The 18,579-nt window shown below is 39.9% G+C and overlaps 1 protein-coding gene across 1 annotated transcript in view; it reads left to right on the top strand.

Annotated features, from left to right (window-relative positions):
- CDC123 (cell division cycle 123) overlaps nt 1–18,579 on the top strand; it is a 38,567-nt gene that overhangs the window by 1,958 nt on the left and 18,030 nt on the right. Inside the window, exons 3-7 of the mRNA XM_005143331.3 lie at nt 2,965–3,019; nt 3,806–3,838; nt 8,330–8,425; nt 9,364–9,470; nt 17,819–17,867. Of these exons, the coding sequence (XP_005143388.1) occupies nt 2,965–3,019; nt 3,806–3,838; nt 8,330–8,425; nt 9,364–9,470; nt 17,819–17,867 (340 nt within the window). The remainder of the gene's footprint in view (nt 1–2,964; nt 3,020–3,805; nt 3,839–8,329; nt 8,426–9,363; nt 9,471–17,818; nt 17,868–18,579) is intronic.

Here is an 18,579-nt window from a genome sequence, read left to right as displayed (position 1 = left end):
GCACCCTTTAATGTTCCTTGGAACCTTCTCTTCTCCATCCTGAGCAAGCCCAACTCTCAGCCTGTCTCCATAGTAGATGTACTCCAGTCCTTGGATCATTCTTGTGGCCTCTTCTGGACTTGCTCAAGCAGGTCTATGTCCTTGCTGGGGACCTCAGAGCTGGGCACAGGACTGCAGGAGGTGTGTCATGAGAGCAGACTAGTCAGGGAGAATCTCCTCTCTTGACCTGCTGGTCATGCTTCTTGGAATGCAGCCCAGGACACTGTTAGTTACTGGGCTGCAAGTGCACATTGTTGGTCATGTTGAGCTTCTCATCAACCAGCACCCCCAAGTCCTTCTCCTTGGGTTGCTCTCAATCCATTCTCCTCCCAGCCTGTTTTTGTGCTTGGGGGTGCCCTAACCCAAGGGCAGGGCCTTGCACTTGGTCTTGTTTAACTTCATGTGGTTTGCACTGCCCACCTCTCAACCCTATCAAAGTTGCTTTGGATGCTACCTATAGAATCCTAGTAATTACTGAGTTCGTATAATTGTTTGCATACACATAATCCATGCATACGGCAAGGCTGAATGTCCTCTATGTATGTATTCCTGTGTCAAGATTTTGAATGGAGAAGAACGAGGTGGATAGATATTGAAATAGTTAGTAAGAGCCCAGGCTTTGTTCTTTGTCTTCTGCTTAGAATCTCACTGTATGGCTTCCTTGTACAATGATTACTGCATGTGACACCTAGCTAATGATCAGACTCAGAAATCAGTCCACACTACATCATTTCCTAGCTGGTAGCTTGTCTCTCACAGAGCAACCAATTAGGCTGTGAGTGTAAGGAAGCCATGTCTAATTTCTTTGTAATCAATTTATTTAAAACTGAAGCTTTTTAAACACCCTGGAAAGATGAAAGGTCTTTTATTTTTTTAATTATTTTTTAATTTTAATAAAAGGAATCCAGAAAACCGTGTCATGGTTTAAGCCCAGCCTGTAACTCAGAACCACACAGCCCCTCACTCACCCCGTCTTCCTCCCCCAGCTCCCGGAGGGATGGAAAGGAGAATGGAAAGAATGTAACTCCCACAGGTTGAGATAAGAGCAGTCCAGTAATTAAGATATAGCACAGAATCACTACTGCTACCACCAATAATAATACTGATAAGGGAAATAACAAGAGAAGAGAATACAACCGCTCACCACCTGCAGACTGATATCCAGCCCAACCTGAGCAGCGATATAACCCTTCCAGGTAACTGCCCCCAGTTTATATAGTGGGTATGACCTGCTGTGGTATGGAATACCTCTTTAGTTAGTTTGGGTCAGGTGTACTGCCTCTACTTCTTCCCAGCTTCCTGTCCTCGCTGGCAGAGCATGAGACTCAGATGGTTCTTGGTTAGAGTAATCATTATTTAGCAACAACTAAAAACATTGGTGTTATCAGCATTGTTCCCATGCTGAAAGTCAAGACCACAGCACTGCACCAGCTACTAAGAAGGAGAAAAATTACTGCAGTTAGCTGAACCCAGGACAAATTGTTTTAAAACCATTTTGGATAAGAAGCAATTTTGTCACCTGCTTCTGTGGAATTGTGCAACTTCTTTAGCAGCAGCTATTTATTTTTTAATAAGCCTTCAGAAAAGCTGCAACTGACTTTACAGCTGTGTTCTGCAAACATTTTGGGCTCTCTTCAGTCCAATAATGAACAGCTGGAGAATTGACTTAAATTATGATTTTTAACATGTTTCCTATTGAAAATCCCTTTTAGAAACCAGTTTTTCTCTTAGTTGAACTGTCTTAGCTAGAAGTGAATGTGATATGGCATTCAAGGCCACAATCTCTTTTAATCTTCAGTAAACCAATATCTGAGCTCTAGATCTCAAAAACTGAATAGATTGTTTAATCCCTATAGAAGTACATTAAGGGGCTGCAGAGACTTAGCTTGTTGAAGAGTTGAGACCTACATTTGAACTTAAGCTGTTTTTTATACTGAGTTGCTGAATAAATCTTCAAAAGCTTGGTCTTCTTTAACATCTTCACACTCAGTTGTATGAAAGAACTTCAGATGTCACCTAAAACTTCAAGGGAATATTTGCAGTCAAGTGCTTTCTTGTTTTGTAACTATCCCATCTGTGTAGAAAAAGGAACTTTTCAGGAAGAAGGTAAGAGCTATGTTATTAGAATCTTTTTGTTGTGTAGGGTGGGAGGATGTTTTCTTTTCAGAACCAAAAATTCATAGATCAACATATGAAACTAAAGTTTAATGAATTTTTACTTGGAAAAGGAGTATGGAGGCAAAGCAGAATTTAAATGAAAGTTTAATTTCTGCTTCTGTCAGAGTACAGTAAAATTGCAAAAGAATCATTCATAGGGAGTTCAAAAGCTTCAGTTGTGGCATTTTCAGAGCAGAAAGTGATCTGCTAATTTGAAAGCAGCAAAGTGTGTTGGGTAGGGCCCAAGTCTAATGCCAGGGTGCTTGGTTTTCAGTTCTCTCTACTGGCTTGCTCTGATTTTTCTCTGCCAGGGGCTTTGGGGCTTATTCTTCTCACAAAAACATTTTGAGATCTGCAGCTGTTAGGTGCTGCCTCGTAGCAGCGTTCGATATCTGACAGGGACCTACAGGGATGCCAGAGAGAGACTCTTCATCACGGACTGTAGTGATAGGACAAGCAGAAGTGGGTTTAAACATAATCAGGGGAAGTTAGTGTTAGATATGAGGAAGAAGTTCTTTACTGTGAGGGTGTTGAGACACTGGAACAGCTTGCCCAAAGAAGTGGTAAATGCTCCATCTCTGTCAGTGTTTGAGGCCAGGTTGGAGAGAGCCTTGGGCAGCATGGTCTAGTGCGAGGCATCTCTGCTCATGGCAAGGTGGGTAGGAACTGGATGATCTTAAGGTCCTTTTCAGCCCAAGCTGTTCTATGATATGGTCAAGTCAAACTCCAGTGCCTAATTTTTTTTTCCCTGCTTATTTTTTGTTTCAGAGAAGATCCACCAAGTCATGCTCAGGAGGGGAGTGATGATGCAGAGGAAATACAGGTCAGTATAAAATGCAATTTAATGACAAGTCTCTTGAGAAAAGTATGAATGTGTAACCTTTTCTGCGTAATTTATAGGTGAGGAGAGTGCTTCACAGAAAGAATAATCATGTGGTAGTTGCCTTGAGAAGCTTAGAAACGTTATTTATGCAAGGTTTAAAATGTTTCTGTGCTCTTTCACAAAAGTTGCTTTTTTATTATTTCTTGATAATTGTGTTTGTAATAGTAAGTAGATAATGTTGAAGGATGTTGGAATTGAACTTAATGCCATTTCATGCCCTGAAAAAATAGGAGTACAGCATTTGGAGGAGTTATTTCAAGAAACAAAGTGTCCGTGGCAGTAATAGCTCATAAGGCTATTCCAGAAGAAAAATGCTGAAAAATATAAGTAAAAGGTGACAGAAGGTACAAAACAGGATGAAAAAGAAATATAACTGAAACTTATGGGTATTTGTCCAAGGATGGAAGTGCTGGAGACAGGCTTTAGGCAGGGAAAGCTGTGGAGTTCTGAAATGTCCAAGTTTGTGATATAAATCACAATTAAAATACACATGTGTCTTCTCTTATCCATACTTTAGAATAGTACTTTGCCAAAGATGCAGCATTTTTCCTGTCTTCATTTACAGCTGTTATAACTGGAGGATTGTGACGTTATGCTACTGGAACTCCAGGGCAATGATTTGATCTCCATCTAGCTTTTAGGAAGCTAGATGAATTCTGATGTTCTCATAAATGATAAAGGAGCTCAGGGGACAAGTAACCTTTGATTTGTTCTTATTTTCAACAGTGGTCAGATGATGAGAATACTACAACACTTAAGGTAAGTCCCTAACATGTGGGTTTCCCAGGAGTACCCTTTCTGCAACCTTGTGATACAAACTTGTTGCCAGTTAGAGATACCTGATGCTGTATTTAATGTTCTTCAGACCCTTCTAGACAGATGGCAGTGTGGATGTATGTAACTTCAAAAAAGTTTTGCTGGCTTAATTTTGTTTAACTAAAAATAAAATGCTTTTCTTCATCCCCAACAATCACACACTTGTTAGACTATAGGAAATGAACTGGAGTTGGCTCTAAATATAGCTATCTTTCATTTTCACCACTTCCAATATCTCCCAATTACTTAATCAGACTGGATGCCGAAGAAATAAAGCCCCTGCAGCTCAATTTTCAAATTTGCTCTTACACCTGTGTTGTGCCACTATTTCCTTCTTCTTTCTAATTTTTTTTTTTCCCTTTCACTGTGCCTGGCTTAGAATCAGGATCATGATAGATACCAACCAGACTTCTTTGATGGTAGGATCACAGAATGGTTTAGGTTGGAAAAGGCCTTAAAGCTCATCCAGTTCCAAACCCCTGCCCTGGGCAGGGACACCTTCCACTAGAGTAGTTTGCTCCAAGCCCTGTCCAGCCTGGCCTTCAACACTGCTGGGGATGGGGCAGCCACAGCTTCTCTGGGCAACCTGTGCTAGTGCCTCAGCACCCTCACAGGGAGGAGCTTCTGCCTAATATCTAATCTAAATTTCCCCTCTGTCAGTTTAAAGCAATTCCCCTTTGTTCTATCCCTGCAGACCCTTGTAAAAAGTCCCTCTCCAGGTTTCTTGTTGGCCCCTTTAGGCACTGGAAGCTGCTCTAAGGTCTCCCCAAAGCCTTCTCTTCTTCAGGCTGAACAAGCCCATCTTTTACATCTTTTTTGAAACTTGCTCTTGCCGTATCATCATCAGAGTTAATATATTTGTGTCACTTTGCCTGCCATTGGTACTGTTATTTCAGTCCTGTTAGCTTCCTCGTGTTCAACAGTGTTGAATTGGTCACACTGGATTAAGTGCAATATAAACACAGCCCTGCTCTGAGTCATACATATGCTAGAACAGAATTTATAGCTTAGATTATAAAACTATTTCATGCCAGATTTGCACATGCTAATAGCTTCAGTTCAAAGATCTAATCTTTGAGAAAGTTGATGCTTTAGACCATAAATTAGTCAGAACAAGGATTTTGGTATCCGTTTTACCTTTTGCAAATTCATGTTAATGCAGCTAAAGAAATACCAAGCTTTTGAATCAGGTTTCATTATGGTGTACAACACAATAAGGAAATACTTTATCAAGACGTATTGCACCCATGAGAAGGGTACAGGCCAAGTGGTTTCAGCTTAGCTATGTAAGCGTTGTAAGGATTGCAGTTCTATAGCTAAAGACATTGCCTTTACTGGGGCTGGCTGTGATGGAGTTAACTTATAGCTGTTGCTGAACAGAGCTTGCATTGCATCAAAGCTTTCTCTTTTCCCTCTCTGCTCCATGCTCCTCTCCAGCAGGTGTAGGCAAGAGGAGAGAGGACAGAGTCAGGACAGCTGGCCTGAATTGTCTTAAGGGATATTCCATACCCTATAGCATGATGCTCAGCAGTAAAACATGGGCAGAGGAAGAAGAGGAGTATTTTGGCCTCCAGGGTGGCTCTTGTTCAGAGTGGTAGGGCTTTGTCTTTTGCCAAACTTGGACGTTTGAAAATTATTAGTAGTGAACATTTTCCAACCTAGTTGATCTGGTATTATATGGTTTATGCCCATGGCATAAAAAAAAATCCTCCAAAAATACACCTACACAGAGAAAGAGGCTCTTGAAAGTAGAATTTCACAATATGCTCTTTATCTTGCAGATTTGGTAGATGATTGGTCTGATGACTCCCTCGTGGCAAATATGCTTTCTCTACCTGAAAACTAGGGACTGCCAGGGAGTGAATGGAAATAGTTTTCTGTGCTTTTAAGTGTTGACTGTTAACTGTTCTGAAAGTGTTGAGGAGACTGAATAAATGATCTGTGCAGAATGCAGAAGGCTGGGGAGCTGCATCTGGAGTTACCATAAGAGATGAGAATGGATCAAGTAGATCACTGTGAGGGTAGTGAGGTTCTGCACAGGGTGTCCAGAGAAGCTGTGGCTGCCCCATCCCTGGCAGTGTTGAAGGCCAGGTTGGATGGGGCTTGGAGCAGCCTGCTCTAGTGGAAGGTGCTGCTGTCCATGGCAGAGGGTTGGAACTGGATGAGTTTTTAGGTCACTTCTATCCCAAACCAGTCTGTAATTCTGTGAAGCAGTGATATGTAAGCTGAACAGGGAGACAAAACAGAACATAAAGTGTAAAGAAGAGTGGGACAGACTGGAGAGTGCTGTTCTGTATTTACTGTCATTCATTTGTATCTTACTGATGATAAATCCCAGGTTATATTGGCATTGGTTTCTTGGCTCAGGGAGCAATACAGTGGGCTGTGGTTGTGATTATTCTGATTTGAAGACCTGCCTTAGTTGCCAGTTTCCCTGTGTGTGTTCTGATGAAGAATTAGCAGATAGGATTATAAAAAAATCTGTGTTTAAAAAAACATGCATAAATATTGATGATTGCAAAGCTGGGCACTCAGAATTTAGGGAATGATAGAATACAGTTTGTTTATGTAGCCTTGGAGCTGTCCTCTTGTTTATATTTCTTCACTTGTATTAATCAAATGACAAAATGATGACATGATGTAACATTCCCCCAGGAAAGTTTAGAATCTGCTCTTATTACATATATAGTGTGACTCCTGACTTGGGTCAAAACAAGAGGCAATTGGATCAGAATGCAGTGGATGAAGGATCTTACTTCTTGCAGGAACAATTTCTAGAGTTTACTGAAGCTCTAAAAATAAAGTAAATAAGATAAGTGCTTTTTCAGTTTTTCAGGTGTAGTTTCCCAGTGGAGACCAGCTAATGTACTAAGGAAAGCTTCAGACAGTTTGAAGTTCAGTCTGGGTCATTGTGCTAAAATGAGAGAGTGCTTTCTTAAGTGTCTGCATTTGGGGGGCCTGCAGAAAGGAGATACCATATGTATGAACTTTTTTTGTCACTTGTGAGGCTCTGAGGGCTGCTTTGGTTTAAAGACATCAGTTAGCTTTAGCCTAGAAGTTATCTTTGAGTTGAGTTTCAGAACACTCAGCCAGAAGCAGTGTTCTTGTATACTTGTTATAAATCCTGTTACATGAAAAATCTCTTGACATATACCTGTAATCCTTTAATATTATTTTAAAGGTCAGCAATCTGGGTTTTTTTTTTCTACTGCACCACATTCAGAGTGGAGTTTACTGCATCCTGAGGAGTTTCTTTTTTCCTCTTATATTTACAGTATTGACAATGGTCTTTACAAGACAGGCTTTTCTAATCCAACCCATACCTTTGCGCATGTTCTCTGTTTTGATGCAATATATTGTTAAGGGGCTACTTTAAGACCTAATATGAGAGCTGATTAAAGTATTGCTAATATTATTTTGTAAAACTAAAGCTTAAATGAGGAGCTGTCACTCAAATTGTCTGTGAATTGATTTATTTACTTCTGCTCTCTTACTGTGCTTCTAAATGCAACTGAAGAACTATTACAAAACAGTAATTACTCCTTTCTACCTTTTAATACTTTGACAGAATACTACAATATTTGTATTTTATATTTTTAAAGAGATGCTTAATTTTAACAAACTATTTTTGAAAGTTTTCTTGCTTTTAAATCGTCTTAGAGCTTATTTATATACAGCGATCAGGTATAAACCAACAGATAGGTGTTTAAGGTCTGTTTATTTGACTTGCACATTTGCAGCTATTGCAGCTTTCATGATGAATGTTACAAAGTTTTGGGTTTTCCCTGAACTTTATGGAATCTTCCAGTAATGAGAGAACTGGAGACATATTTTCAGTTTTCTCTGGTTGAATATGTCAGTTGATTCTTAAGTGATTTACTTCTATGTCATGGGTTCAGCAGTAGCTCATGCTCTGCCAGGGAGGAGGGAGAGATAGGGCGCCTGGTCTGGGCTAGTCGGGGAGGTATTGCATACCACAGCACGTCCTGCTCGGGGAGGGGACTGGAAGCTGGCCAGGGGGGGAGAGGGGAACTCTCTCTGCCGGGCTGGCCTCCTGGCGGCGGGTGGTATCGTACTCTCTCTCCCTGTTTGTCTCTTCTAACATTGATTTGTTATTGGTACCGGTAGTTATTTCTGTTATACCTTAATTGCTGGACTGATTTTACCTCAATCCGTGGGAGTTGTATTCCTCTGGCTCTCCTTCCTATCCCTCCGGGAGTGGGAAGGTGAGGGGGGGGGAGGGGAAACAAAGGGGGAACTGTGCAGATTTAGTTTAAACCACGACATTCTACATATACATTATTTTGAGGGTGTTCTTGGTTTCTTATTTTGAACACATTTATTCCTTGTATAATACATATTTCTAATGGTGTTTGGATTTTTTCACTATTAAATATATTGAAACTGATATTTTTGTTGTTGTTCTTTGTACAGGCACCCGAATTTCCTGAGTTCACAGCTAAAGTTGAAGAAGCAATAAGTTCCTTGGGTGGTAGTGTTTTTCCTAAACTTAACTGGAGTGCTCCAAGGGTAAGAATGCTGATTCCCAAACCTTGGAACAGATGTTATCATGAGGCTTTTTCTGATTATTTGTTTTATCTTAATGCACTGGGAAGTAGAAGAGTGTAGTGATGAAGGAAGAAGTGATAGACAAGATATCAGTGAAGCATGATAGAGCCAATTGTTCTGGTGGATTAGAGCTAAATGGTGCACTGTTTGGTGAGGCAAAGACAGCCCTGGCTTTCTTACATAAAACCCTGTGTCCTTGTCACAGATAAGAGTATGATGGTCAGACTCTTCTCATTGAGGATACTGGCTGGAAACTTTGCCTGGGATAAAGATTAAAACCACTACATTTGAAAAAAAAAAAGGGAGGGCAATAAAACAGGGGATGTTCAGGCTAGATGTAAGGAAGTTCTTTACTGTGAGGGTAGTGAGACACTGGAACAAGTTGCCCAAAGAAGTCGTAAGTGCTCCATCCCTGGCAGTGTTTAAGGTGAGGTTGGAGAGAGCCTTGGGAGACATGGTCTAGTGTGATGTGTCCCTGCCTGTGTCAGGGGATTGAACTAGATGATCTTAAGATCCTTTCCAACCCAGACCATTCTGTGATTCCCTTTAGGTATATTTGGTACTCTTAACTATACCTTAAGGATGGATGCACCCAAATGTGTTTGTATCATATTCTCAAGGGAAACTTGTGTTCAGTCAAGCATTCCAAGGAAGTGCCTGAAACAGGAAGGCAAAACTTTTTTTTTTTTTAAGTGGATTTGATCTGCTTCAGATGGAGTATTCATAAGAAAAGCAATAACTATTCTGTGTCTTGTAATCTTCAGCAAGTGAAGTTTTCCTCAACATGAAATAAATAATCTTCTGTCTGTATTTCAAATACTGTATAATATGTAGCTAGATCTGCAGCTTGCATTCCTGCTAGTTAAGGTGCATTTTGGATAATCTCCTTTTTTGTTTAGGATGCCTACTGGATAGCAATGAACAGTTCTTTGAAATGTAAAGCTCTCAGTGACATCTTCCTCCTCTTCAAGAGTTCAGACTTCATCACTCGTGACCTCACTCAACCGTAAGTAGATTTCTAGCAGTCTTCTATATACCCAGACAAAAAAAACCACCAACCCTCTAAAGGTAACTTTTCTGTTCTTTTGAAAGACCTTACTGTTTACTGCAATGGTAAATATCTGATACAAACATGCATATTCATGTTTAAAAGTTATTCAGGTGCTGTAATATGTTTTAGATATGGTAATAAGTTAGATGTTCTTTGAAGTTCCTCCACCCCTTCCTTCCTTCTTTCTCTCCCTCCATGGTGCAAAGATTAATGCCAGTGTGGAGAACTGCAAGGCAATTTAGTCCAATTTAGTGTGGAGAATTGCAAGGCAAATTATCTTCACTGTTACTTGCTGGGAGTGAGTCTCTCCTGGTAAACCAGAATTGTTTACCTAGCTTCAGTCAACAGGAGAGGAGCAGCCTCTGTTTTAGTCTTCTATTAATTCTCTTGGTCTTAATAAGCAAATGAGTAAAAATCAATACAGGAAGATATTAGGACAAGGGGGAATAGCTTTAAACTGCAGAGGCGAGATTTAGATTAGATATTAGAAAAGAAGCTCTTCCCTGTGAGGGTGCTGAGGTGCTGGCACAGGTTGCCTAGAGGAGCTGTGGCTGCCCCATTCCCGGCAGTGTCGAAGGCTAGGCTGGATGGGGCTTGGAGCAACCTGCTCTAGAGGAAGGTATCCCTGCCCATGGCAGGGGACTGGAACTGGATGAGCTTTAAGGCCCCTTCCAGCCCAAACCATTCTATGGTGACATTAAAATAATGCATGCAAAATGACACTATGGACTGAGACCATTTTTCTGAGTTGCTTTCCACAGAAAGTGATGTTTTAATCTTGGTTTTACAGGTTTGTTCTTTTCCACCCCTTTTGGCATTTGCTTGTTCCTACTTACCTTATCGTTGCTGCTTCTCATGGTAATACACCGTTACTTTGCCATGTCCCTTTCAAATTTTGAAGCTGTTGAAGTTTGTATTGTGCTGTTGAATTTGAAGTCATGGCTGCCCGGAAGATGCCTGAAACTTCTGCAAATGTATTCCTAGAGCTTCTTCTGAACCCAAGTTCTTGTAGCTCTTGAACAAACGCACTCCAGGAACTGTGACTATGGTAATGGTTACAGTTAAAATAACAAATACAGTGTGCTTGGAGTTTATTTTATCTGCTTGCATGAGGAGAGTCTGTAATTGTATAGGAACATACTCTTCCTGGAATACCAGCATGTGATTCATGTCACTCATTTCTAAAATACAGCCTTTTTCTGAAAGAAAATTATTGGAATTTAATGTTCTTGATACTATTTTTTTTTATCCTTTCCTCCAGTCCCCAGGAAAGCAGAATTTCAAACAAAGGCCAGTCCATGGCTTGGATTAGATTGTTTTCCAGTAGTTATTCAATGCTTATTTATATTACTGCAGTATTTAAGCAACTCAATCAAATGGAGGGCCCTACTAGGTACTTTATAGAATGTAAAGTAGCTTATGATGTGACCTCCTGTGTGAAGTAGCTTATGATGTGGTAAGAATTGTCTTGCCTAAAATGTGAAACCAGTTGCATTAAAAGTGGTGCAACTGCCTTCTTTAATTCCTGCAACTCTGATAACACTTTTCTCACCTCCCAGTTTGTTGGTACATTAAAAAAAATATAGGTAGCAGCATCCTCATTCTTACCTCTGCATTTATGGAGTGCTAGCAACACTGTCAGGCCAATTCTAGTGCTAGGCTTTACATTATATCTAACCTGTGAGATTATGTGGTGCAGGGAAAGAGACTGAGAAGGAGGGGAGAGGGTGCTGGTGTGAAAAGAATCATATACTTTGTATTATCCCTTTGTGAACATCAAATAATACGGGTTTTGTATTCTACTGTCCTCATGTATAAAGAGGTTCAGCTGAAAGTACCCGGAGCTCCTTGGAGAATTCCTATTTAGTTAACCATTTTCTAATCAATTTGGAATACAATCAAGTGTTTAGCAAGCACCACTTGGTTTAGAAGATGTGGCATCTCTGTGTGTGTTTGTGCTCTTATTTTATGCTATTTCTGTAGTATAATGAAGTGGTTGAACCACCTTCACTGAGACTGAAATGAGTGCATTTTCTGTCAGGTTTTATCTCACACCAGGTAGAGTTAGTGCCTCAGCCATTCACCTTTGCCCTCTGCAGACAGTGCTGACTTAGTGATAGAGGCAATGAATGCTCTTGTGTTGAGAGATTTCACAGCATGGGTGTTAACTTGAACCATCAGTAATTTCACCTCAAGTTCACATCAGATTGCAAATGGTAGTGACTGAGCAGCCTGTAGCAGGCACACTGTCTTCCACTGATCCTGCTGTGGGAGAATAACCTCTGGCTGAAAGACAACACCTCAAATTGCAGTAGCTCAATCCATTTTGACTCCTTTTCCAGTGTGATAAGACCACACACACTGCTAGATAGCACAGCTCAGGTAGTAGGTGATAAATAAGCAAACCTTGTGACAAGATTGTGGGATCATCACCTAATCTAAAGGCTAAATTGCATTTGAAAGATGTTGAATTTATTTCCCTTCCTGTAAATTCTAATCTAATGTTGGTAGAAATTTGGGTTACTGGGTGGGGTGGGAGGTTTGATGGGGTAGAGTTAATATGAACACTGCAGCCTTGGTGTTTCCATGACTTTGAATGGAAGTTGTACTTCGGACTAGGAGGACATGTGTAATGGGTAAAATCACTTTGGTCTCTGTGTATCTTATATTTTACAAATATGTTGTAGCTGATTAAGGCACGTATCATTGGCCAATCTGTGCAGGGTATTTCTAAATTACTAAGTTATTTGTACAAAATGTCCCCAGCCAAGAGTGAAATGATTGTTGCTGAATCAGAACAGTGCTCTTCCTTAATCATACTATCGATTAGCTGCCAGTTCCCTCATCCTTAGCAAGCAGAAAGTCAAAATGTAGCTGGCATAGGAACCTGAAGTGCTGAACAAATGGAAATTGGATATATAATACATCTAAATCCCTTGGAAGGGCTACTCAGAGGGAAGCTAAATGCACCATATTTCATTAATACTCAATGCGGTCTAAAAGTTTCGTGCTCTCCATAACAGTTGAGATGTTGTATACGATTTTGTTGTTGTTTTGCTTTCTGTTCAATTGTATTAGCTTGAAAATCCACTTTGTGGGTCGTAATATGGGAACAACTTTGCGATAGCCATTTGAAGATCTCTTTCTTAATCCAGCTTTACCAGTGATGTGGGACTTCAGGCAAACCACTTTCTTTGCCTCTTCCTCTTCCATTTCCCATTTGCTTATCTGATATTGATCTGTGTGTTGCTCAGGTCAGGGAACTGCCCTTGCTGTAATCCTCAACTGTCTCAAGTTCCAAGACAGCTTAGCTATGCAAAACTTAAGCAAACATTAAAAACCCATGGCCTTCATGCAGATATACTGAGGATGACTAGATAAGCTTTGACTATTTAAAATGTTTGGGTTCTGTCATGATTTTGACACTTTGGTTGAAATGTTCAGAATAATGAGCTAACTTTCATTCTTGTTAATTTTGTATAAATTAACAAAGACTTCAGAGCAATGCACTCAATGTACTCAGTGTTGTTTCTGCTTCAAAGTGAACACTGCATTTTACTTACCTGAGTTCACAAAAAAAAGCCCTGTGTGTGGTGTGATCCTTATCTTTTCAGGTTTTAATGTAGACTTCCAAAAACTTCATGTTGTGGATACGTGATGTAAAAAAAATTCCTTCTAATTGGGATTTCTGTTAAGTGATTGAAACTCCTCTTTTGAACAAAAATCCTTTTAAAGCCCTGTGGAGTGTGTTGGTTTAGAACACAGTTTTCTTCCTTATGGTTAGAATGTGTGGACTGCATTTATTAAAAACATGATTGCCCACGTTGAGACTGGTATAAATATTAGCAGTAGTTCTAATAATAGATAAGTAATAGCCTTTCAATAATAAGATAACCATGTTGTTATATCAGGCTTGTTAATAAACCTTGGAAGTTTAGTCAAACTTCAGAGATTGTTCCCGTTCTACAGGCCAATACTGAATGTTTTAAATCTGTAGCTGCTACTATTGGGATTTTTGAATGCTTAAGTGTCATTTTCCCAGTTGTTTAATAATCACAACTGGAGAGGTAAAATAAGAAGTCTTGTGAGTTCAGCCTTGTTGGAAAGCAATCTAATGCAGAGAAGAACTTTTTCAAGGATTGCCCTTTGACTTATTGTAAAGGGGCAGTATGAGTCACATGTAGGAATGGCTGTCTTCTAATGTGCACTGCATAGAATCATAGAATATAAGGTTGGAACCGACCTCAGGGATCATTTGGTCCAACTTTTCAAGGCAAAACATGTCCCAGCCAAATCGTAGGTGTCCAGTGCTGGAGAATCCGCCAATTCCCTGAGGAGATTATTGCAATGGATGATTGTTCTCATTGTGAAAATTTTTTCTCTTGTGTCCAGTTGCATTCTCCCCATAGTAACTTGTGCCCATTACCCTTCATCTTTTCCATGTGACTCCTTGTAAAAGGGAAGTCTCCATCGTCTTTATGACCACCTTTTAAATACTGGAGCATGGTGGTAAGTTCTCTGAGCTACCTTCTCTACAGTCTGGACAAACCCAGTTCTCTCAGCCTTTCTTCACATGGCTTCCATGTCCTGGGATCATCTTTTTGGCCCTTCTGTGGACTCTATTCAGCCTGTCCACAGCTTTTTTAGTGTAGGGACCAAAACTGAACACAGTAGTCCAGGTGTGGCTGACAAGCGCCAAGTGGGATAATGTGTTTAGAGTAGGATAATTTAAGTGTTGTAAATTGACTCAGTATTTATTGGACCATCTGGTGCTCTGTACCTGTTACTTGCAGAAGCTCATTCCTGAGAACTCTTTGAGAAGCTAGTTAGATAGGTGAAGTGCCTAAAAGTAGCCCCTGCCTAAGCCCAGGAAACAGAGCGAAACATACACCTATGCCACCTTTAGTAGGTAAGAAATTATCTACTGGGTTAATGGAGCAGGTGAAACAACTCCTTTTGAGCCAAGGAAAAGTTTCCAAATGTATTAATGTGCAACATTCAAAGAAACATGAGGGGAGATATATTTTTTTGTTGGTTGGTTTGTTTTAGGTGTTTGTAGAGTGCTTGATTAGTGCCTATTTCTGAGAATAGTTGAAAGTCTGCTCTTGAGTGAGGTTTAGCCTGTCAGGTTCCTAACACATTGTGTGACTTTAAAGCCTAGCAGATGCTTCAGCCCTTTCTGTTTTCAAGCTGCCATTCTGACTACGTTTTTGATACCAGATTTAATGCTTCCAGATACTGAATTACAAATTAGGAAATTTTTCTGAGGAGTAACCAGCTGTATTCTCCTAACAGAACATAGGAGGCAGTGTTGGCTCATAAATAGGTGCCTTGGCGCTTAGGATACCTTTATGCAGGAGCAGTGGTTGTCAGTTCAGACTTTAGTATAACCTATTTCAAGGTAGACAGTTTCACATGAGAGCATGTGGAAACTGAGGCCCTTGATTTTTTCTTTTTCCTTGAGGTTTTACTTGCATCCCATTTTTCCTCGCAACTTACAGTGTAGTATAAGATCCTTTTCTGAATGGTGCATTCCTGTTTAAGTCCTTTAGTTTCAGCAAGGTTCAGTACTCTTACAAACCTTCTGAAATTGCTTTTCTGTGTGTTGTAAACTAAACCACATAATGGCTTCATATGGTGTATCCTGTTGTGAAATACGTGCATTTGGAGATTAACATGCAGCAGCTATGTATAAAGAGACCTTGATCCTTATGTTCTTGACATCTAAGTAAATATCTATAAATAAGCTGTTGACCACAGCCCAAGGCCTAAAAGCAGTAGAGTTTAATTCCTTTACCCTTAGTAGTATTCCAAATTACAAAGGCTTTGGAAAAGAGAGCCCATATATAATTTTGTGTTCCTAAAGTCTTTCTGATCATTCTTTCAGGTACGTTCAAACTTGACTAGGATGTGGATTAAAGAAACCCCTCCTAGCCTTCTGCCTCATAACATTGAAAGTCCATGTGGAATAGATGAATTCAGCTGGATCTGGACAATTAATGCTACAATAAATTAGTAAAAAATATAGAATTGCAACTCCGTCAAGTTGTCCAAAATTCCGCCTTCCCCCCCAAATAAAGGGGTTATGTCCTTTTTCTTGAGAAAAGCTCATGATACTATTTAGAAGCAAAATGAGACTACAAAAATTTGTCTTTTGCTGCATTTTCCCATCTTTTTTTCCTCATTTGTACTCAGTCCTGTGTCACTAAGGCTCAAGAAAAATAATGGTCCTTATGTCTTGCAGTACTTTGGTCTACATTCATCAGTTTGCTTGTTTGCTTGATTAGGCAGCAATACTTCAGCTGTCTGTGTGGCTTGGGACTATACCCCAGGATTTCATTTTCTGACTTACAAGAAAAGGAGAAGTATCTTTCCCACATAGGTCTTACCCAGGGTTAGGTTAGCTCTTACCCATAGCTTCCTTACCCAGAGTTAGGAAGGGGGAAGTTGGTTGTTCACAAGGCTGTTTTTTGAGTGCTGAAAAGACTGCATGTTAATGGAATGAAACAGATTGCAGGTACCCTGATCTCAAGTATGGAAATCTATGAGAACTAATAAGGGTCCTAGTGCGCAGGGGCTGTAAAACTCTATGGGCTGGACTTCAGCTGCCTTTAAATATACAGTTTATGATTGGATTTGAGTGAGGAGGACATTTTCTTGAGCATGGTAAGCATGTATGCTAGTAAGGGGGGAATTTTGAATTTATCAAGACTGCAAGCTCTCATGGGTTTGTTTCTATTGCCTTGACAGATCTTAGATTGTGGTGAATATAAACTGTAGTTGAAGGATGTTGTTTACATAGGCTTACAAATACATATAATCTGTTTGATTACAGTACTTCTGGAAAGCATGCCTGCTATCACCCTTCTTTTCTGTCTGTAGTGGATATTAAAGTCTAAACTAAAATGTGTGACATGTATTTCTGCTGGCAGCATACTGAATGAACTCTTACAATAGCTCTTCAAACTGAAGGCTGGGCATCCACGTCTTACAAATGCAATGCTTATATTAGAGATGCTGGACTTCTGGATTGTTTAACCAAGTTCAGTGCCAAAGGGAGATATTATAAATGTTGCCATTTAAGACTATTGCTCCACAGTGACCCTTCACACAGTCCTGTACATCAAAGTAGTTTGCCAATAAGGTCAGGGAGTACATTTGGAAGGAAAACACATGTTTTTTTGCTAATTTCCTTTTAAAGTTACAGACCTCATAGCAGCCTTCCAGCATCTGAAGGAGGCCTACAGGGATGCTGGAGAGGGACTCTTCATTAGGGACTGTAGTGATAGGACAAGGGGTAACGGGTTAAAACTTAAACAGCAGAGGTTTAGATTGGATATAAGGAAGAAATTCTTTACTGTTAGGGTGGTGAGGCACTGGAATGGGTTGCCCAGGGAGGTTGTGAATGCTCCATCCCTGGCAGTGTTCAAGGCCAGGTTGGACGAAGCCTTGGGTGATATGGTTTAGTGTGAGGTTTCCCTGCCCATGGCAGGGGGGTTGGAACTGGATGATCTTGAGGTCCTTTCCAACCCTAACTATTCTATGATTCTATGATTTACAGCAAAGTTTTCTGTAAAATGACAAAAAGGTGCGTGGAAATTGGCTTGGGTATAACTGTCTCCATTCTTGATAGCTCCTAAAAGGTTACACACGGAATCAGCTACTCACAGGGGACAAAACCTTGACATCCGCTTGCAGTTATGGAAATAATTTTGTTTATTCCCACTCTCCAGCAATTTGTAAGAGTATTTTTTTAAAGCTCTTAATTTAGAAAGATACTGTGCCGTGGAATCAGAAGTGCGAGTGGTGCTGTTTTGCATCCCTTATTCATGGAAATGAACTGCTCTAAGGCATGATGATGTGTCTCAGTTGTGTGGTTTAGGAAGTTAAACATTAAAAGTACCAGGAAAAACATGCTGCAGTGAAACTAGATTAGTTTATCTGGTTCTTTGACGATCCACTTATGCCAGCATAACAGCAAAGAGCAAAAGAGCAGTACTGTTGATTCAAACAGGAGAAAGTCAACAGTGAATAAATACATTTTAGCCACATCCCTGTCCAAATTTAAGTGCTTGTAAATTATACTAGATGAAAAGGTTGATTTTTTTTTTCTTCTTCCCTCCCCCTGCCAATAATTGTCACAAGGAGGTTTCTTATTTATGTATCAAATGGACTTGGTTTATGTGTCTTAGAGAGAATTTAACAGTAACTTCTGTGATTCACAGTTTGTAATTGTTTTTCTCACTATAGCTAAAATCTTACATGTAAAAGCAGATTTTAATGCCCATGCCTTACTTTTCCAGATTTATTCACTGTACTGATGATTCCCCAGATCCTTCCTTGGACTATGAGGTAGGACTCTTTGCATGACTTCTAGGTAATAAAGGACTCACTCACAGGCAGGGCGCCATTTGGGCTCAGGTAGTGCCTATACAATTTGTTTTGTTTTAACTGTGTTGCTTGGGCAGAGTGGAGAACTCTGGTTAAGAACTACAGGTCATAAGGAATTCATTTAATGGCAGGTCAGAGGAGTTGAAGTTTAGACCGAAGCTTCCGTGCTCTCTTGTTCCATTTTCTTTCATGCCTGTCAGGTTTTGCTAGGAAGTACAAGTTCAAAACTCGTATATACTCTTGATAGGGTGCTGCTTGTGAAGATCACCACTGAGGTTACTAAGAGAGAAGCTACCTGTGGTGGCTATGGACATCCTGAACAGAAGTGGTCTATCATATCTTGTTTCATACGCTCATTACCAAATTAAAAAGTTAAGCTGACAATATAAATACTAACAATGCTTTAAACTGTGTGGTTCTATTGCTTTTATGATAGCATCTCGTCATTTCTCTAACAATGATTTTTATGTAAGTATAACATTTGTCATCCTCTTGTGGTCTTAAAGAGCTTTAGAAATGTGAATGAACCTTTTTTGTTTTTGTTTTTTTTTTAAACACTATCTGATGTGCTTTAAGGGTACAGGGCATCTAAAAGTTGGAGCAAAGAGTTTCATGATTTATGTTGTCATTATGAATATAATCGTTGATTACTGAGGTTTTCCTAATACAGTTG

Source organism: Melopsittacus undulatus, chromosome 5, assembly GCF_012275295.1.
Source record: "Melopsittacus undulatus isolate bMelUnd1 chromosome 5, bMelUnd1.mat.Z, whole genome shotgun sequence".
NCBI lineage: Eukaryota > Metazoa > Chordata > Aves > Psittaciformes > Psittaculidae > Melopsittacus > Melopsittacus undulatus.
The sequence above is the reverse complement of the archived record's forward strand: the minus strand, read 5'-3'. Positions and strand labels throughout refer to the sequence as shown.